The sequence below is a fragment of the Anomaloglossus baeobatrachus genome, chromosome 6, assembly GCF_048569485.1.
Source record: "Anomaloglossus baeobatrachus isolate aAnoBae1 chromosome 6, aAnoBae1.hap1, whole genome shotgun sequence".
Lineage (NCBI taxonomy): Eukaryota > Metazoa > Chordata > Amphibia > Anura > Aromobatidae > Anomaloglossus > Anomaloglossus baeobatrachus.
The window spans coordinates 13,778,835-13,799,610 of NC_134358.1; the positions used below are offsets into that span (position 1 = coordinate 13,778,835).

General features: G+C 52.4%; 2 protein-coding genes across 4 annotated transcripts in view; one reads left to right on the forward strand and one right to left on the reverse strand.

Annotated features, from left to right (window-relative positions):
* Positions 1-19,738, reverse strand: part of HSF1 (heat shock transcription factor 1) — a 43,474-nt gene extending 23,736 nt beyond the window's left edge. For all 3 annotated transcript variants that reach the window (XM_075352777.1, XM_075352776.1, XM_075352775.1), the window contains exons 1-2: positions 19,631-19,738; positions 6,070-6,223 (exon numbers count right to left, since the gene is read on the reverse strand). In XM_075352777.1, the coding sequence (XP_075208892.1) occupies positions 6,070-6,177 (108 nt within the window). In that variant the 5' untranslated portion in view covers positions 6,178-6,223; positions 19,631-19,738. The remainder of the gene's footprint in view (positions 1-6,069; positions 6,224-19,630) is intronic.
* Positions 19,739-19,783: 45 nt separating this feature from the next.
* Positions 19,784-20,776, forward strand: part of BOP1 (BOP1 ribosomal biogenesis factor) — a 60,627-nt gene continuing 59,634 nt past the window's right edge. Inside the window, exon 1 of the mRNA XM_075352774.1 lies at positions 19,784-20,015. Within this exon, the coding sequence (XP_075208889.1) occupies positions 19,983-20,015 (33 nt within the window). The 5' untranslated portion in view covers positions 19,784-19,982. The remainder of the gene's footprint in view (positions 20,016-20,776) is intronic.

A 20,776-nucleotide genomic window follows, 5' to 3' on the forward strand; every position in this document is an offset into this window, starting at 1 on the left:
TGTTTCCATACTCGGGTATCTCACCAGTCTGTAATGCCCGGGCTGTAAGGCAGTGTAGGCATCCTGCAATGTATATGGTAAATTAAACCAAGATTCAGCAAAAACATTAGTGCATGCCCTCATCATCTCCCGCCTCGACTACTGCAACCTCCTGCTCTCTGGCCTCCCTTCCAACACTCTTGCACCCCTCCAATCTATCCTAAACTCTGCGGCCCGCTTAATCCACCTCTTCCCTCGCTATTCCCCAGCCTCGCCACTCTGCTAATCCCTTCACTGGCTTCCCAACGACTCTAGTTCAAAACATTAACCACGACATTAACCAAGCCATCCACAACCTGTCTCCTCCCTACATCTGTGACCTAGTCTCCCGGTACCTACCCACACGCAACCTCAGATCCTCACAAGATCTCCTTCTCTACTCCTCTCTTATTTCCTCTTCCCACAATCGCGTACAAGATTTCTCCCGTGCCTCCCCCATACTCTGGAACGCTCTACCACAGCATATCAGAGGAACCTCAAGACCCATCTCTTCCAACAAGCCTACAACCTACAATAACCCTCAGTCCAGTACACCACTGCGCAACCAGCTCTGTCCTCACCTATTGTACCATCACCCTTTCCCTATACACTGTGAGCCCTCGCGGGCAGGGTCCGCTCTCCTCCTAAACCAGTCTGTTATGTACTGTTAATGATTGTAATACGTATACCCTCTTTCACTGTAAAGCGCCATGGAATAAATGGCGCTATAAAAATAAATAATAATAAATAACATGGTGTTGTGCAAATTTAATTGGTAGAATGTTCCGGAGTCACTGTAGAGCTGTATATATCTGCACGTGCCTTACAGGTCTTCACAATGTGCCCGGTTTATTTCTTTACTCTTAATAAACAAATTTAAAAAAAGAAAATAGAAACGAGCAGGAGAAAGCATAGAGGCAGAAGATTGGACATATGGAGGGTGTAAAGGCCAGAGAGAGCGCCGAGAGGAGCGGAGCACAGATCAGGAAGAGCGCCGAAAGGAGCACAGGTCAGGGAGAGCGCCGAAAGGAGTGGAGCACAGGCCAGGGAGAGCCGGGGAGTGAAGCACAGGTCAGGGAGAGCGCCGAGAAGAGGAGCGGAGCACAGATCAGGAAGAGCGCCGAAAGGAGCACAGGTCAGGGAGAGCGCCGAAAGGAGCGGAGCACAGGCCAGGGAGAGCGCCGAGAGGAGGAGCGGAGCACAGGTCAGGGAGAGCCGGGGAGTGGAGCAGAGGTCAGGGAGAGCGCCGAGAGGAGCAGAGCACAGGTCAGGGAGAGCGCCGAGAGGAGCAGAGCACAGGTCAGAGAAAGCGCCGAGAGGAGCAGAGCACAGGCCAGAGAAAGCGCCGAGAGGAGCAGAGCACAGGCCAGAGAGAGCGCCGAGAGGAGCAGAGCACAGATAAGGAAGAGCGCCAAAAGGAGCACAGGTCAGGGAGAGCGCCGAGAGGAGGAGCGGAGCACAGGTCAGGGAGAGCGCCGAGAGGAGCAGAGCACAGGTCAGGCAGAGCGCTGGGGAGGGGAGGAGCACATGTCAGGGAGAGCGCTGGGGAGGGGAGGAGCACAGGTCAGGGAGAGCGCTGGGTAGGGGAGGAGCACAGGTCAGGGAGAGCGCTGGGGAGGGGAGGAGCACAGGTCAGGGAGAGCACTAGGTAGGGGACGAGCACAGGCCAGGGAGAGCGCCGAGAGGAGAGGAGCACAGATCAGGCAGAGCGCCGAGAGGAGCGGAGCACAGGTGAGGGAGAGCGCCGAGAGGAGGAGCGGAGCACAGATCAGGGAGAGCGCCGAGAGGAGCAGAGCACTGGTCAGGGAGAGCGCCGAGAGGAGGAGAGCACAGGTCAGGGAGAGCGCCGAGAGGAGGAGAGCACAGGTCAGGGAGAGTGCCGAGAGGAGCAGAGCACAGGTCAGGGAGAGCGCTGGGGAGGGGACGATCACAAGTCAGGGAGAGCGCTGGGGAGGGGACTACCATAGGCCAGGGAGAGCGCCGAGAGGAGGAGCGGAGCACAGGTCAGGGAGAGCGCCGAGAGGAGGAGCGGAGCACAGGTCAGGGAGAGCGCCGAGAGGAGGAGCGGAGCACAGGTCAGGGAGAGCGCCGAGAGGAGGAGCGGAGCACAGGTCAGGGAGAGCGCCGAGAGGAGGAGTGGAGCACAGGTCAGGGAGAGCGCCGAGAGGAGCAGAGCACTGGTCAGGGAGAGCGCCGAGAGGAGGAGAGCACAGGTCAGGGAGAGTGCCGAGAGGAGCATAGCACAGGTCAGGGAGAGTGCCGAGAGGAGCAGAGCACAGGTCAGGGAGAGCGCTGGGGAGGGGACGATCACAAGTCAGGGAGAGTGCTGGGGAGGGGACTACCATAGGCCAGGGAGAGCGCTGAGGAGGGGACTACCATAGGCCAGGGAGAGCGCCGAGAGGAGGAGCGGAGCACAGGTCAGGGAGAGCGCCGAGAGGAGGAGCGGAGCACAGGTCAGGGAGAGCGCCGAGAGGAGGAGCGGAGCACAGGTCAGGGAGAGCGCCGAGAGGAGGAGCGGAGCACAGGTCAGGGAGAGCGCCGAGAGGAGGAGCGGAGCACAGGTCAGGGAGAGCGCCGAGAGGAGGAGCGGAGCACAGGTCAGGGAGAGTGCCGAGAGGAGGAGTGGAGCACAGGTCAGGGAGAGCGCCGAGAGGAGGAGCACAGCACAGGTCAAGGAGAGCGCCGAGAGGAGCAGAGCACAGGTCAATCAGAGCGCCGAGATGAGCGGAGCACAGGTCAGGGAGAGCGCTGGGGAGGGGAGGAGCACAGGTCAGGGAGAGTGCTGGGGAGGGGAGGAGCACAGGTCAGGGAGAGCGCTAGGGAGGGGACGAGCACAGGCCAGGGAGAGCGCCGAGAGGAGCACAGATCAGGCAGAGCGCCGAGAGGAGCAGAGTGCAGGTCAGGGAGAGCGCTGAGAGGAGTGGAGCACAGGTAAGGGAGACAGCTGGGGAGGGGACGAGCAAAGGTCAGGGAGAGTGCCGAGAGGAGCACAGGGACAGCGCTGGGGAGGGGAGGAGCACAGGTCAGGGAGAGTGCTGGGGAGGGGAGGAGCACAGGTCAGGGAGAGCGCTAGGGAGGGGAGAGCACAGGTCAGGGAGAGCGCTAGGGAGGGGACAAGCACAGGCCAGGGAGAGCGCCGAGAGGAGCGGAGCACAGGTCAGGGAGACCGCTGGGGAGGGGACGAGCACAGGCCAGGGAGAGCGCAGAGAGGAGCAGAGCACAGGTCAGAGAGAGCGCTGAGAGGAGTAGAGCACAGGTAAGGGACACCGCTGGGGAGGGGACGAGCACAGGTCAGGGAGAGTGCCGAGAGGAGCAGAGCACAGGTGAGGGGCAGAAGGTCAGGCAGAGCGCCGGGGAGGAGAGGAGCAGAAAGTCAGACAGAGCACCTGGAGGAGTGAAGCAAAAAGGTCAGGCAGAGTGCCGGGGAGGAGGAGAAGAGCAGAAGGTAAGGCAGAGCGCCGGAGGAAGAGAGGAGCAAAAGGTCAGGCAGTGCGCCGGGGAGGAGCAGAGCACAGGTCAAGAAGAGCACCAGGGGATGGGGAATGGCGCAAAAAACAGGCAGAGCGCTGGGGAGGAGTGGAGCAAAAGGTCAGACAGAGAACCAAGGGGGGCAGAGCAAAGATCAGGCACAGCATCGGGAGAAGAGTAAACAGGTCAGGTAGAGAAAACCTTTGGGGTTCAGGGGTGTTGGAGCAGTTTGGGGGAGCCGGAGACTCCGCACAGCATCTATCACTGTATGATGGGGCAGATGGTGATGACAGTAGACATGCTGGGCTACTCGCAGGCCACAATCAGGAGTCCGGCTTCCATGTGTGGCAGCACGCGTAGGGCCGAGCAGCGCAGGGTGTCGGGCACAGCGCGTGCATCTGGACAGTGAGGAGTGCGGTAGGATCATCAGACAATCAGCTCGGAGCAGACGGCCCCCTCCTCCTCCCCGCTGGCCCCCGGCCAGACTGCTACTTGTGGCAGGAACATCACACCCCCGGAGCAGAGTAATGATAACCATGTGTGAGCCGGGAGATCACTTTACAGCGCTGCACTTGGCGCAGAACACAGGAAATATACAATGAGGAGATGACCGAATGGAGAAATGTGAAACCCGAGCCGAACCGGAGCAACCGGATCCACAGCGCTCACCGACTCCCACATTACCTAACTGAGGCTGACAACAGAGAACAACAGCCACCGACCGCCGGGAAAACGTGAGATACGCATTACCTAACACAGAGGCTGACAACAGAGAACAGCAGCCACCAACTCCTGGAAAAACGTGCGACACGCATTACCTAACAGAGGCTGACGACAGAGAACAGTGTTCTCCGACTGCACAAAAATCAGTGGTCGAGTCCAGTCCGTCACAGGGAGAGCAGTGGTGATCGGGACCGGTCCGTCACAAGGAGATCGGTGGTGATCGGGGTTGGTCCGTCACAGGAGATCGGTGGTGATCGGGACCGGTCCGTCACAAGGAGATCGGTGGTGATCGGGGCCGGTCCGTCACAGGAGGTCGGTGGTGATCGGGACCGGTCCGTCACAAGGAGATCGGTGGTGATCGGGGCCGGTCCGTCACAGGAGGTCGGTGGTGATCGGGACCGGTCCGTCACAAGGAGATCGGTGGTGATCGGGGCCGGTCCGTCACAGGAGGTCGGTGGTGATCGGGGTCGGTCCGTCACAGGAGGTCGGTGGTGATCGGGACCGGTCCGTCACAAGGAGATCGGTGGTGATCGGGGCCGGTCCGTCACAGGAGGTCGGTGGTGATCGGGGCCGGTCCGTCACAGGAGGTCGGTGGTGATCGGGACCGGTCCGTCACAAGAGATCGGTGGTGATCGGGACCGGTCCATCACAGGAGATCTGTGGTGATCGGGACCGGTCCGTCACAAGGAGATCGGTGGTGATCGGGGCCGGTCCGTCACAAGGAGATCGGTGGTGATCGGGGCCGGTCCGTCACAAGGAGATCGGTGGTGATCGGGGCCGGTCCGTCACAGGAGGTCGGTGGTGATCGGGGCCGGTCCGTCACAGGAGGTCGGGGCCGGTCCGTCACAGGAGGTCGGGGCCGGTCCGTCACAGCAGGTCGGGGCCGGTCCGTCACAGCAGGTCGGGGCCGGTCCGTCACAGCAGGTCGGGGCCGGTCCGTCACAGCAGGTCGGGGCCGGTCCGTCACAGCAGGTCGGGGCCGGTCCGTCACAGCAGGTCGGGGCCGGTCCGTCACAGCAGGTCGGGGCCGGTCCGTCACAGCAGGTCGGGGCCGGTCCGTCACAGCAGGTCGGGGCCGGTCCGTCACAGCAGGTCGGGGCCGGTCCGTCACAGCAGGTCGGGGCCGGTCCGTCACAGCAGGTCGGGGCCGGTCCGTCACAGCAGGTCGGGGCCGGTCCGTCACAGCAGGTCGGGGCCGGTCCGTCACAGCAGGTCGGGGCCGGTCCGTCACAGCAGGTCGGGGCCGGTCCGTCACAGCAGGTCGGGGCCGGTCCGTCACAGCAGGTCGGGGCCGGTCCGTCACAGCAGGTCGGGGCCGGTCCGTCACAGCAGGTCGGGGCCGGTCCGTCACAGCAGGTCGGGGCCGGTCCGTCACAGCAGGTCGGGGCCGGTCCGTCACAGCAGGTCGGGGCCGGTCCGTCACAGCAGGTCGGGGCCGGTCCGTCACAGCAGGTCGGGGCCGGTCCGTCACAGCAGGTCGGGGCCGGTCCGTCACAGCAGGTCGGGGCTGGTCCGTCACAGGAGGTCGGGGCCGGTCCGTCACAGGAGATCGGAGATCGGGGCAAGTTCCTCACATGATCCAAGCAGCAGAAAATATATTTGAGGAAGGAGAACCAGGAATGAGACCCTGGTGTGAAGCGGCGAGACTCTCCCGATAACGGAGAGTTATTGGCACACGTGTGGGATCAGAGATGAAGCACCCGTGGTCATTGGCCAAATTTATAGGTGCAATCATCTGACTGTACAAACTGGGGGAGGGGAGGAGGCTGAGGGGGGCGCCTTACACACTTCCTGGTGCCCAATCATCAAGGCTATGCTCTATGTAATCCTTGGCCAGTGACTCGGGGGCACAATACTTACTGGACTCCAGCATATAAGGGGGTCCGTCTCCGGGTCCTCAACCAGACTCCATAACTTGGCCAGAAAGGCGGGGACATTACTCCCTGTGGTTGCAGCGTGCGCCTCCATCGTCTCCAGAGCGAGTGAAGATCGGAGGATGCAGAAAAAGTGGAGGCTGAAAAAGAAAAGAAACAAGACCTCAGGGGAGGAGCTAGACTACAAACACGCCTCCGAGGAGCGACACTAGAGGCGGGAAGAAGCACAACTCCACCCAACCTATCACCACCATCAGAAAAGAGCGTCAGCTCTGCAGAAACCCGGATCCTGCAAGGGTGTCACAGTGCAGCAGAGGGGTGACGCTATATGACCCCCAAGAGTTATAATTATATGTACAGTGCCTTACCAAAAGTATTCACACCGTGTTAACTTTTCCACATTACATCAAACGTAAAAGAATCTTATCTGATACCAACACTGAGTACAAGTATGTGACGTGTAAAGGAAAGGATACCTGGTTTTCTAAATACACATTTATTTGAAGCTGAAGATTATGAGATGCATTAGTATTCAGCCCCCAGAGTCAGTACTTTGTAGGACCACCTTTCTCTGTTGCATTAGTATTCAGCCCCCAGAGTCAGCACTTCTCTCTGTTGCATAAGTATTCATCCACCAGAGTCAGCACTTTGTAGGACCACCTTTCTCTGTTTTGCATTAGTATTCAGCCCCCATAGTCAGCACTTTGTATTGCCACGTTTCTCTGTCTTGCATTAGTATTCATCCTCCGGAGTCAGTACTTTGTAGGACCACCTTTCCCTGTGTTGCATTAGTATTCATGCTCCCGAGTCAGTACGTTGTAGGACCACATTTCTTTGTTTTGCATTAGTATTCAGCCCCCGGAGTCAGTACTTGGTAGGACCACCTTCTTCTGTCTTTTGGGGTCTCTCCAGCTTTGCACCTTTCCCCTCTTCTCTCGCTCGGTGATATCGGATGGAGACGTCTGTGATCAGTGATTTTCCCGTCTTGACACGGATTCTCGGTGGATTTAGTAGAAAACATGTAAGTGATCCTCCATAATCACCAGAGATCACACACGTGTACAGGAACAATCGCTGATTAACTGAGGGACAAACTACACAATAACAAAGGAATGAACATCGTGAAACAAAGGAAGGACAGTACAGAGTGCAGCCACCAGATGGCCGAATACTGCGAGGTAATGGAGGTAACAGCTCTGCATAGGCACATAAGTAATAATAATTATTATTCTATGTCACCAACATATTCCACAGCGCTGTACACATCAGAGGGGACATGTACAGAGAATACAGACATCATACAGTAACACACAGGTCACCAGATACAGGAGGAGCGAGGGTCCTGCTCACAGGAGAATATCTATGGGGACACTGTGGAGAGGACGGGTAGGTGATAGATGAGGAGATGTAGGGCAGTGCAGAACTGTGGAGAGGACGGGTAGGTGATAGATGAGGAGATGTAGGGCAGTGCAGAACTGTGGAGAGGACGGGTAGGTGATAGATGAGGAGATGTAGGGCAGTGCAGAACTGTGGAGAGGACGGGTAGGTGATAGATGAGGAGATGTAGGGCAGTGCAGAACTGTGGAGAGGACGGGTAGGTGATAGATGAGGAGATGTAGGGCAGTGCATAACTGTGGAGAGGACGGGTAGGTGATAGATGAGGAGATGTAGGGCAGTGCATAACTGTGGAGAGGACGGGTAGGTGATAGATGAGGAGATGTAGGGCAGTGCAGAACTGTGGAGAGGACGGGTAGGTGATAGATGAGGAGATGTAGGGCAGTGCAGAACTGTGGAGAGGACGGGTAGGTGATAGATGAGGAGATGTAGGGCAGTGCAGAACTGTGGAGAGGACGAGTAGGTGATAGATGAGGAGATGTAGGGCAGTGCAGAACTGTGGAGAGGACGGGTAGGTGATAGATGAGGAGATGTAGGGCAGTGCAGAACTGTGGAGAGGACGGGTAGGTGATAGATGAGGAGATGTAGGGCAGTGCAGAACTGTGGAGAGGATGGGTAGGTGATAGACGGAGATGAGGAGGAGATGTAGGGTGGTGCAAAACTGTGGAGAGGACGTATAGGGTGATAGATATGAGGAGGAGATGAAGGGCTGTAGAGAGGACAGGTAGGTAGGTGATAGACAGATGACGAGGAGATGTAGGGTGGTGCAGAACTATGGAGAGGACAGGTAGATGAAGAGATGTAGGGCGGTGCAGAACTGTGGAGAGGACGGGTAGATGAGGAGATGTAGGGCGGTGCAGAACTATGGAGAGGACGGGTAGATGAGGAGATGTAGGGCGGTGCAGAACTGTGGAGAAGACATATAGGGTGATACACAGTGATGAGGAGGAGATGAAGGGCTGTGGACAGGACAGGTAGGTAGGTGAGTGATAGACAGATGAGGAGGAGATGTAGGGTAGTGCAGAACTGTGGAGAGGATGGGATGAGTGATAGACAGATGAGGAGGAGATGTAGGGGGTGCAGAACTGTGGAGAAGACATATAGGGTGATACACAGTGATGAGGAGGAGATGAAGGGCTGTGGACAGGTCAGGTAGGTAGGTGAGTGATAGACAGATGAGGAGGAGATGTAGGGTAGTGCAGAACTGTGGAGAGGATGGGATGAGTGATAGACAGATGAGGAGGAGATGTAGGGGGTGCAGAACTGTGGAGAGCTTTGTGTCAAATTACCTCCCTTTTCCTCTACTAAAAATAAAGAAATAAAAAAAATACACATTTGGTAAATACATTCGTAAACGTCAGATCTATGAAAATGTAATAATTCAAATCAGTAAATTGTGTCATGAAAAAAAAAAAAAAATCTAACCCCCAGAATTAAATTTTTCGGATCATGCGACATTGCAGTAAATTACAATGAGGGGAGATCAAACATCGTATCTGCCCCAAAATGGTATAAAAATGTCAGCTCAGGAGGCAAAAAATAATCCATCATAAAACCCTGAAAATGTTACAACTCGTGAAATTCATCTTTTATTTCTTTTACAAAATTTCCAAATTTCTTTTCACCCCCCCCCACCCCAAACATGTCCTTAACCCTTTCACGACCGGCCGATTTTTCGCTTTCCGTTTTTTTTTTTCGCCATTCTTTTTCTGAGAGACGTAACTTTTTTATTTTTCAGTCAATATGGTCATGTGAGGGCTCATTTTTTGCGGAACGAGCTGTACTTTTAAATGAAACCATCAGTTTTACCATATTGTGTACTAGAAAATGGCAAAAAAATTCCAAATGCAGAAAAATTGCAAAAAAAGTGCGATAGCACTATGGTTTTTGAGATATTTTATTCACTGTGTTCACTATATGGTAAAACTGATGTGTGGGTGTGATGCCTCAGGTCAGTGCGAGTTCGTAGACACCAAACATGTATAGGTTTACTTTTATATAAGGGGTTAAAAAATCGGAAGTTTGTCCGAAAAAAGTGGCGCACGTTTTACGCCATATTCCGTGACCCGTAGCGTTCTCATTTTTCGGGATCTTAGGCTCAATGACGGCTTATTTTTTGCGTCTCGAGCTGACGTTTTTAACGGTACCATTTTTGCGCAGATGCTACGTTTTGATCGCCTCTTATTGCATTTTGCGCAAAAGTTGTGGCGACAAAAAAACGTCGTTTTGGCGTTTGGAATTTTTTTGCCGCTACGCCGTTTACTGATCAGATTAATTGATTTTATATTTTGATAGATCGGGCGTTTCTGAACGCGGCGATACCAAATGTGTGTATATTTTTTATTTTTTTAACCCTTTAATTTTCAATGGGGCGAATGGGGGGTGATTTGAACTTTTAGGTTTTTTTGTTTTTTTTTAATTTTTTAAAACTTATTTTTTTACTTTTTTTTTTTATTTTACTAGTCCCCCTAGGGGGCTATTGCGATCAGCATTCCGATCGCTCTGCAGTATCTGCTGATCACAGCTGGAAGGCTGTAAACAGCAGATACGCTGTCTTTCTCTTTTGCTGTGCCCCGGGCACAGCGAAAGTGAAACCAATTCATGTGTAGTACAGGAGTCATCACATGACCCTGTGCTACCATGACAACTATCGGGAGTCACGTGATCGCGTCACGTGACTTCCGGTTTCGGCGGTAAGTAAAACTTTACCGCGATCGCGCTTATAATGGCGCTGTCATGTATTGACAGCGCCATATAAGGGGTTAATCGGCACGAGCAGATAACGATTCTGCTCGTGCCTAGCAGGCACACATCTCAGCTGTGAAAATCAGCTGAAATGTGTGCCGATCGCGGCATGCTGCCGCCGGAGGACCGCGGGCAGTAAGATTATGTCATTTAGGACGTAATTTTACGGCCCGCGGTCGTTAAGGGGTTAATCCTACTGATCTGGAGAATAATACACTGTGTGCAGAATTATTCGGCAAATGAGTATTTTGGTCACGATACTTTTTATACATGTCGTCCTACTCCAAGCTGTATAGGCTGAAAGCCAACTACCAATGAAGTAACTCAGGTGATGTGCGTCTCTGTAATGAGGAGGGGTGCGGTGTAATGACATCAGCACCCTATATAAGGGGGGCTTAATTAGGAAACTTCTTTTCCTTTGGCAAAATGGGTCAGAAGAGAGATTTGACGGGCTCTGAAAAGTCCATATTGTGAGAGTCTTGCAGAGGGACGCAGCAGTCTTCTAATTGCCAAACTTTTGAAGCGTAATCACTGAACAATCAAGCGTTTCATGGCAAATAGCCAACAGGGTCGCAAGAAGCGTGCTGGGCAAAAAAGGCGCAAAATAACTGCCCATGAATTGAGGAAAATCAAGCGTGAAGCTGCCAAGATGCCATTTGCCACCAGTATGGCCATATTTCAGAGCTGCACCGTTACTGGAGCATCAAAAAGCACAAGGTGTGCCATACTCAGGGACAGGCCAAGGTAAGGAAGGCTGAAAACCACCACCTCGGACCAAGAAACAGAAGATAAAACCTCAAGACTGGGCCAAGAAATATCTTAAGACTGATTCTTCACAGGTTTTATGGACTGATGAAATGAGAGTGACTCTTGATGGGCAGATGGATGGGCCAGAGGCTGGATCAGTAAAGGGCAGAGAGCTCCACTCCGACTCAGACGCCAGCAAGGTGGAGGTGGGGACTGGTATGGGCTGGGATCAGTAAAGATCAACTTGTGGGACCTTTTCGGGTTGAGGATAGAGTGAAGCTCAACTCCCAGACCTACTGCCAGTTTCTGGAAGACAACTTCTTCAAGCAGTGGTACAGGAAGAAGTCGGTATCGTTCAAGAAAAACATGATTTTCATGCAGGACAATGCTCCATCACATGCATCCAACTACTGCACAGCGTGGCTGGCCAGTAAAGGTCTAACAGATGAAAAAATAATGACATGGCCCCCTTGTTCCCCTGATCTGAACCCCATAAAGAACCTGTGGCCCCTCATAAAATGTGAGATCTACAGGGAGGGAAAACAGTCCACCTCTGGGAGCAGTGTCTGGAGGCTGTGGTGTCTGGAGGCTGTGGTGTCTGGAGGCTGTGGTGTCTGGAGGCTGTGGTGGCTGGAGGCTGTGGTGGCTGGAGGCTGTGGTGGCTGGAGGCTGTGGTGGCTGGAGGCTGTGGTGGCTGGAGGCTGTGGTGTCTGGAGGCTGTGGTGGGTGGAGGCTGTGGTGGCTGGAGGCTGTGGTGGCTGGAGGCTGTGGTGGCTGGAGGCTGTGGTGGCTGGAGGCTGTGGTGTCTGGAGGCTGTGGTGGCTGGAGGCTGTGGTGGCTGGAGGCTGTGGTGGCTGGAGGCTGTGGTGGCTGCTGCACGCAATGTGGATCGTAAACAGATCAAGCAATGACAGGATCTATGGATGGTGGCTGCTGAGTGTCATCAGAAAGAAAGGGGGCGATATTGGTCACTCATTTTTTTGGGGTTTTGTTTTTGCATGTCAGAAATGTTTATTTCTATATTTTGTGCAGTTATATTGGTTTCCTGGTGACAATAAACAAGTGAGAGGGGAATAGATTTGCTTTTTATTAAGTTGCCTAATAATTCTGCACAGTAATAGTCACCTGCACAAACAGATCCTCCTAAGAAGCCAAATCTAAAACCCCTCCAACCGCCAAAAATATTAAGCTTTGATATTTATGAGTCTTTTGGGTGATTGAGAACATAGTTGTTGATCAATAATAAAATATAATCCTTTAAAATACAACTTGCCTAATAATTCTGCACGCGGTGTATTCTGCACACGGTGTATTCTGCACACGGTGTATTCTGCACACGGTGTATTCTGCACACGGTGTATTCTGCACACGGTGTATTCTGCACACGGTGTATTCTGCACACGGTGTATTCTGCACACGGTGTATTGCCAAGTCAGTTTTACCGTATAGTGAAAATTGTATTAAAAAAAACAAAGCGTAATTCTGTGATTGTCTTTCACTATTTTGATGCACATGGAATTTTTTTCTCCGATTCCCAGTACGTCACATCACCAGTAACAAGTATAATGGAGGTCAATGGGAAACGCCAGCATTTTTCTGGAAGACCCCGATATCAGGGAAGGGGACGAGATCGCTCTCATATTGAGCATGCGCATGATACTCGATCGAGTAGTGCCGAGCACGCTCATCACTAGTCTGAACGTGAATGGTGTAATTCAAAAGTACAACACGTCCTGCAAAAAAAGGAAGCCCTCACATGGCTGTAGCAATGAAAAGTTTGGTCTGGTAAAAATAGTTGCCCACCGTACGAGAGAGCAGCAGCGGTGGCGGTGATGGTGTGCGACTGCTGGATCCAGGCGTCAATGAGAGTAGGAATGTGAAGGGAACTGGAAAGGAAGACGTGGTGGATATCGGGGGGTTTGTTACACACGGATTGTGCCTTCCAGGGGGAAAAATGAAAGGAGACAGGAGAAGGCGAGCGCTGAACGTTACTGAGACTAGCAGGGTTTATGTGCTGCAGGATGAGAGTTATAGCTACTAGTGACAGGAGGGCCCGGGTTAGGAGAGATGTCGCCAGTGACAAGGAGAAAATAAAGAGAAAGCAGGTGGTGCAATGATGTGTGGGAGAGTTTTGTGATTAAGGCTAAGTTCACATTTCCGTTGATTTGTATCAGTCACATGCGTCGCTTGACGCATGTGACTGATGCGCTGTTCAACGCTGTACAACGGATGACAAAGAACAGAATTCTTTGTCGGATTCCGTTGTGTGCGGGGGGCGGAGTTCTGGGGCAGAGCCGAGCGGGGGGCGGGGCCAGGCGCTGAGGATGTCAGTGGAAGTGCTGCGGTCTGCATGGCTGGGGACAGGTGAGTGTATCTGTGAGTGAGTGTGTGTATGTGCATGTATGTATGTATGTATGTATGTGTGTATATGTGTGTGCACATGCAAAGTGCGGGAGGGGGCGGAGCCGAGCGGGGGGCGGGGCCAGGCGCTGAGGATGTCAGTGGAAGTGCTGCGGTCTGCATGGCTGGGGACAGGTGAGTGTATCTGTGAGTGAGTGAGTGTGTGTATGTGCATGTATGTATGTATGTATGTGTGTATGTATGTGTGTGCACATGCAAAGTGCGGGAGGGGGCGGAGCCGAGCGGGGGGCAGGGCCAGGCGCTGAGGATGTCAGTGGAAGTGCTGCGGTCTGCATGGCTGGGGACAGGTGAGTGTATCTGTGAGTGAGTGTGTGTATGTGCATGTATGTATGTATGTATGTGTGTATGTATGTGTGTGCACATGCAAAGTGCGGGAGGGGGCGGAGCCGAGCAGGGGGCGGGGCCAGACGAGGGTGTCAGTGCTTGTCTGCATGGCTAGGGACAGGTGTGTGTGTGTGTGTGTGTGTGTGTGTGTGTGTGTGTGTGTGTGTGTACATACATGTGCGGAGTGCGGGAGGGGGCGGGGCCGAGCGGGGAGGTGTCGGCCTCCCTGCACACGTAACCAGCCTAAATATCGGGTAACAGCAAAGCACCCGATGTTTACCTTGGTTACCCGATATTTACCTTGGTTACGGGCCTACACCGCTTAGCGCTGGCTCCTTGCACCGTAACCAGGGTAAATATCGGGTAACCAACCAAAGCTGGTGACGTGTGCAGGGAGCCAGAGAGCATGCGCAGCGAAATCCGACGGATCTCGCTGCTCAAAAAACGTTACCTGCTGCGTTCCTCCCGCCCGGCGGTCAGTCGTTCCACGACTGATCAGTCGGGCGGAGGGTGCAACGCAGCATCATCAGTCACAATCCGCTGCTCATACAAGTCTATGGGAGCAGCGGAATCCGCTAAACGGATTCCGCTGTTTACAAGAGCAGCGGATTGTGACTGATAGATTTTAGCGGAAATGTGAACTTAGCCTAAGTGAGGGCGATAACACTGAACTGTCAGAAACTGACACAGGAACAATCAGTGTGTACCAAACATGAAATTCTGCAATAAGAAGGGGCGATACACCGGACATATGCTGGCCAGCAGAACCAGGGAGGATATTCCTGTATTTGTGCTCGGACGTACAGTACAGACCAAAAGTTTGGACACACCTTCTCATCTCTAGAACAACTGTTAAGAGGAGACTTTGTGCAGCAGCCTTCATGGTAAAATATCTGCTAGGAAACCACTGCTAAGGACAGGCAACAAGCAGAAGAGACTTGTTTGGGCTAAAGAACACAAGGAATGGACATTAGACCAGTGGAAATCTCTGCTTTGGTCTGATGAGTCCAAATTTGAGATCTTTGGATGCAACCACCGAGTCTTTGTAGAAGAGGTGAACGGATGGACTCTACATGCCTGGTTCCCACCGTGAAGCATGGTGGAGGAGGTGTGATGGTGTGGGGGGCTTTGCTGGGGACACTGTTGGGGATTTATTCAAAATTGAAGGCATACAGAACCAGCATGGCTACCACAGCATCTTGCAGCGGCGTGCTATTCCATCCGGTTTGCGTTTAGTTGGACCATCATTTATTTTTCAACAGGACAATGACCCCAAACACCCCTCCAGGCCGTGTAAGGGCTATGTGACTAAGAAGGAGAGTGATGGGGTGCTACGCCAGATGACCTGGTCTCCAGTCACCAGACCTGAACCCAATTGAGATGCTTTGGGGTGAGCTGGACCGCAGAGTGAAGGCAAAAGAGCCAACAAGTGCTAAGCATCTCTGGGAACTCCTTCAAGACTGTTGGAAGACCATTTCCGGTGACTACCTCTTGAAGCTCATCAAGAGAATGCCAAGAGTGTGCAAAGCAGTAATCAGAGCAAAAGGCGGCGACTGTGAAGAACCTAGAATATAAGACATATTTTCAGTTGTTTCACACTTTAAGTATTTCATTCCACATGTGATAATTCATAGTTTTGATGCCTTTAATGTGAATCTACAATTTTCAGAGTCCTGAAAACTCTTTGAATGAGAAGGTGTGTCCAAACTTTTGGTCTGTACTGTACATACACAAAATTAAATTACAATTCAGAGGTGAAAATTAGATATATAGAAACTTAGTAACACACAGAAAATCCAATCAATAGAGAAATAAAGACGCATAATAATCAGACATGGGAACTGTCACCACGTCTGCTGCCGACCCGTGTAGGGTCTTGTCTTTATTATTTTTGGTTTTCCTCCAGGATTGCCCTGTATTTACCTCCATCCATCTTCCCATCACCTCTGACCAGCTTCCCTACCCCTGCTGAAGAGAAGCCTCCCCACAGAAGGATGCTGCCTCCACCATGTGTGACGGTGGGGATGATATTTTCAGGGTAATGTGCAGGGTTAGCTTCTTCTTCACAGCAGGATGCAATCTCCACCATGTGTGAAAGGTGTAGATGGTGTTTTCAGGATGATGTGCAGGGTTAGTTTCCTCCCCACATAAGGATGCAGCCTCCACCATGTGTGACAGGTGGGGATGGTATTTTCAGGGTGATGTGGGTGATGTGCAGGGTTAGTTTCCTCCCAACAGCAGGATGCAGCCTCCACCATCTGTGACGGTGGGGATGGTGTTTTCAGTATGATGTGCAGGGTTAGTTTCCTCCACACAGCAGAATGCTGCCTCCACCATGTGTGACAGTGGGGATGGTGTTTTCAGGATGATGTGCAGGTTTAGTTTTTTTCCCCCACACAGCAGAATGCTGCCTCCACCATGTGTGACAGTGGGGATGGTGTTTTCAGGATGATGTGCAGGTTTAGTTTTTTTCCCCACACAGCAGAATGCTGCCTCCACCATGTGTGACAGTGGGGATGGTGTTTTCAGGATGATGTGCAGGTTTAGTTTTTTTCCACACACAGCAGAATGCTGCCTCCACCATGTGTGACAGTGGGGATGGTGTTTTCAGGATGATGTGCAGGTTTAGTTTTTTTCCACACACAGCGTTCTTCATTTTTGCTTAAATAAGTTTTTATTTAGTAATTAACAAATACCTTTTACTGACGTAAAGAAAACGTGGAAAAAAAAATTACATGATATAAAATGATGAACAATAGGGATCAGGGGGTAGGGAAGAAGAACATAAAACAGGAAAACAGGGAACATAGTAGAAGTACAAAAAAAGTTTATATATCATTACTAGATATAACTCGCCCACTGCGCTGCCAGGGGGCGAGTGCACAGAGAGCTGTAAGGAAGTCCGCTGGTGAGGGGCTCCACTGCGCTGCCAGGGGGCGAGTGCACAGAGAGCTGTAAGGAAGTCCGCTGGTGAGGGGCTCCACTGCGCTGCCAGGGGGCGAGTGCACAGAGAGCTGTAAGGAAGTCCGCTGGTGAGGAGCTCCACTGCGCTGCCAGGGGGCGAGTGCACAGAGAGCTGTAAGGAAGTCCGCTGGTGAGGAGCTCCACTGCGCTACCAGGGGGCGAGTGCACAGAGAGCTGTAAGGAAGTCCGCTGGTGAGGAGCTCCACTGCGCTGCCAGGGGGCGAGTGCACAGAGAGCTGTAAGGAAGTCCGCTGATGAGGAGCTCCACTGCGCTGCCAGGGGCGAGTAATGTAGCTTGGTGCCAGCTCCAGGTTTGACAGAGTCTCCGGCCCCGAGGTTACTGGTATGTGGCGTAGGTAGCGGGAGATACCAGCTTCTGAAGTCGCCGAACTTGGTCCAGGATTCGAGGAGGCTCTCTTCCTACCCATGGACATAGCGGCACAGAATAGAAGAGAGAAGGCTGGGGGTACACTAAAACCGAGGGTCTTGCAAGAGTCCAGCAGGTACAAGACCTCTCCCATCATCAGCAATCCATTCCCCTCAGCACTCGCCGTTTAGTCCAGCTCTCCTTTGGCCAGCTTCCTTGCCCCTGCTAAAGAAAAGCCTCTCCACAGCAGGATGCTGCCTCCACCACGTTTGACGGTGGGGATGGAGTTTTTATGGGGATGTGCAAGGTTAGTTTTCTCCCCACACAGTGTTTTGCATTCAGCCTAGTTCTCCTTTGTTCTCCTCAGACCAGAGCCCCTTCCTCCACTGCTCACTGTACCCCCTGCATGGCTTCTTGTTGCTCTTCCATAAAGGCCAGATGTGTGGACAGACTAATAGTCGTCCTGTGGACGGATTCTCCCCTGAGCTGTGATCTCTGCGGCTCCTCTAGTGATCAAGGACCTCTCGGCACTTCTCTCATTAATGCTCTCCTCCTGGGGATGTCAGTTTGGGTGGAAGGCCATGTCTTGGTCTTGTAGGTTTGCAGTTGTGCCGTACTCCTTCCATTATTGAATGATGGGCTGAGCAGCGCTACCCCAGATGTTCAGAGCTTGGGCTGTTTTCTATAACCTAAACCTGCTTTCCTCTTCATCCCTGACCTGTTTGGTGGGCTTCTAGGTATTCATGATGTGGTTTTATCTATGACCTGTCTGGTGTGGTTTTAATGATGCTGTTTTATACATGACCTTGGGCTCCTTCTTTTCATAATGCTGTTTTATCCCTGAACTGTATGGTGGGTTCCTTGGTTTAATTATGCTGTTTAACCCCTGACCTGTCTAGTGGTCTCCTTCATTTTCCTGATGATTTATCCCTGAACTGTCTGGCGTGCTCCTTAGTTTTCATTATGCTGTTTTGTGGTCTTTTTGGTTTTCCTGATGTTGGATCCCTGACCTGTTTGGTAGGTTCCTTGGTTTTCCTGATGTTTGATCCCTAAACTGTCTGGTAGGTTCCTTGATTTTTCCTGATGTTTGATTCCTGACCTGTCTGGCGTGCTCCTTGGTTTTCCTGATGTTTGATCCCTAAACTGTTTGGTAGGTTCCTTGGTTTTCCTGATGTATGATCCCTAAACTGTCTGGTAGGTTCCTTGGTTTTCCTGATGGTCAGGTGAGTTCATTGGTTTTCCTGATGTTTGATCCCTGACCTGTCTGGTGGGTTCCTTGATTTTTCCTGATGTTTGATTCCTGACCTGTCTGGCGTGCTCCTTGGTTTTCCTGATGTTTGATCCCTAAACTGTCTGGTAGGTTCCTTGGTTTTCCTGATGGTCAGGTGAGTTCATTGGTTTTCCTGATGTTTGATCCCTGACCTGTCTGGTGAATTCCTTGGTTTACTTGATGTTTGATTCCTGACCTGTCTGGCGTGCTCCTTGGTTTTCCTGATGGTTGATCCCTGACGTGTCTGGCGTGCTCCTTGGTTTTCCTGATGGTTGATCCCTGACCTGTCTGGCGTGCTCCTTGGTTTTCCTGATGGTTGATCCCTGACCTGTCTGGTGGGTTCCTTGATTTTTCCTGATGTTTGATTCCTGACCTGTCTGGCGTGCTCCTTGGTTTTCCTGATGGTTGATCCCTGACCTGTCTGATGGGTTCCTTGGTTTTCCTGATGTTTGATCCCTGACCTGTCTGGTGGGTTCCTTGGTTTTCCTGATGTTTGATCCCTGACCTGTCTGGTGGGTTAATTAGTTTTCCTGATGTTTGATCCCTGACCTGTCTGGTGTGTTCTTTGGTTTTCTTGATGTTTGATCCCTGACCTGTTTGGTGTGTTCCTTGGTTTTCCTGATGTTTGATCCCTGACCTGTCTGGTGTGTTCCTTGGTTTTCTTGATGTTTGATCCCTGACCTGTCTGGTGGGTTCCTTGGTTTTCCTGATGTTTGATCCCTGACCTGTCTGGTGTGTTCTTTGGTTTTCTTGATGTTTGATCCCTGACCTGTCTGGTGTGTTCCTTGGTTTTCTTGATGTTTGATCCCTGACCTGTCTGGTGGGTTCCTTGGTTTTCCTGATGTTTGATCCCTGACCTGTCTGGTGTGTTCTTTGGTTTTCTTGATGTTTGATCCCTGATGTTCACACACAAACCTGAGGTCTTCACAGAACAGCTGTAGATATACTGAGAAGAAATCACCCAGGAGGAGGAAATGTACGAATTATGTGATTTCTAGGGGCGACTGGTTCCGCAGGACTACGGGGGCTGAATACTAACGCACCTCACAATGGTCAGATATATAAATGTATATAAAATATCTAGAAAACCAGGCATCATTTCCATCACAAGTCACAGATACTTGTACTCAGTGTCGCTCTCACATAAAACATATTTAAGTTTCTGGAAATAACGTGAAAAACTGTTGAAAAGTTCATGGGGTGTGAATACTTTTTCTAGGCACTATATACAATACATATAACATCAGGGCGGTTACCATCCCGTACATGTAATATCAGGGGTGTCAGCAGGGTGTATATAGCGCTATCAGGTACCTGGGCTCCTCGGGGTCTCTTTGCTCAGCTCCTGGGGCTCTCAGGGGCCCCTGGTGATTTGCACATAAGTTCGGGCCCGCACTGCTCTGGTCGCCGCCATCTTTTTCTGCCGTCACATGTTGCGCATGCGCCTTACACGATTATTCTTCCGACAGCTGCTTCCGGTCCTCTCTTTCCAGCTGTGCGTATGACTCTCATGCCTCCACCAAGATGGCGTGCTGTGGCTTCCGGCAGAGCGGGGGGTGGAGTCACACCGCACATTCACTTCCGGGGCTAAAGCTGCCGAAAAACGTGTTCCTGGCCGGGACCTCGCGCTGCTCAGGACCGTAACAACCCCGGAACCAACCGAACCATGAAGAGGCGGAGCCCGGGGAGCGCGGAGCCGGTGAGGAGGCGGGGCCCCGGTACAGGGTGCAGGGACCCCCAATACTGAGGAGAATGAGCCCCCCAATACTGAGGAGAATGAGCCCCCCCACCAATACTTAGGAGAATGAGCCCCCCAATACTGAGGAGAATGAGCCCCCCAATACTGAGGAGAATGAGCCCCCCCCCACCAATACTTAGGAGAATGAGCCCCCCAATACTGAGGAGAATGAGCCCCCCAATACTGAGGAGAATGAGCCCCCGCCACCAATACTGAGGAGAATGAGCCCCCCATTACTGAGGAGAATGAGCCACCAAATACTTAGGAGAATGAGCCCCCCCCACCAATACTGGGGAGAATGAGCCCCTCAATACTGAGGAGAATGAGCCCCCCAATACTGAGGAGAATGAGCCCCCCCCACCAATACTTAGGAGAATGAGCCCCCCAATACTGAGGAGAATGAGCCCCTCAATACTGAGGAGAATGAGCCCCCCCCACCAATACTTAGGAGAATGAGCCCCCCAATACTGAGGAGAATGAGCCCCCCAATACTGAGGAGAATGAGCCCCCGCCACCAATACTGAGGAGAATGAGCCCCCGCCACCAATACTGAGGAGAATGAGCCCCCCAATACTGAGGAGAATGAGCCCCCCAATACTGAGGAGAATGAGCCCCCGCCACCAATACTGAGGAGAATGAGCCCCCCAATACTGAGAAGAATGAGCCCCCCAATACTGAGGAGAATGAGCCCCCCAATACTGAGGAGAATGAGCCCCCGCCAC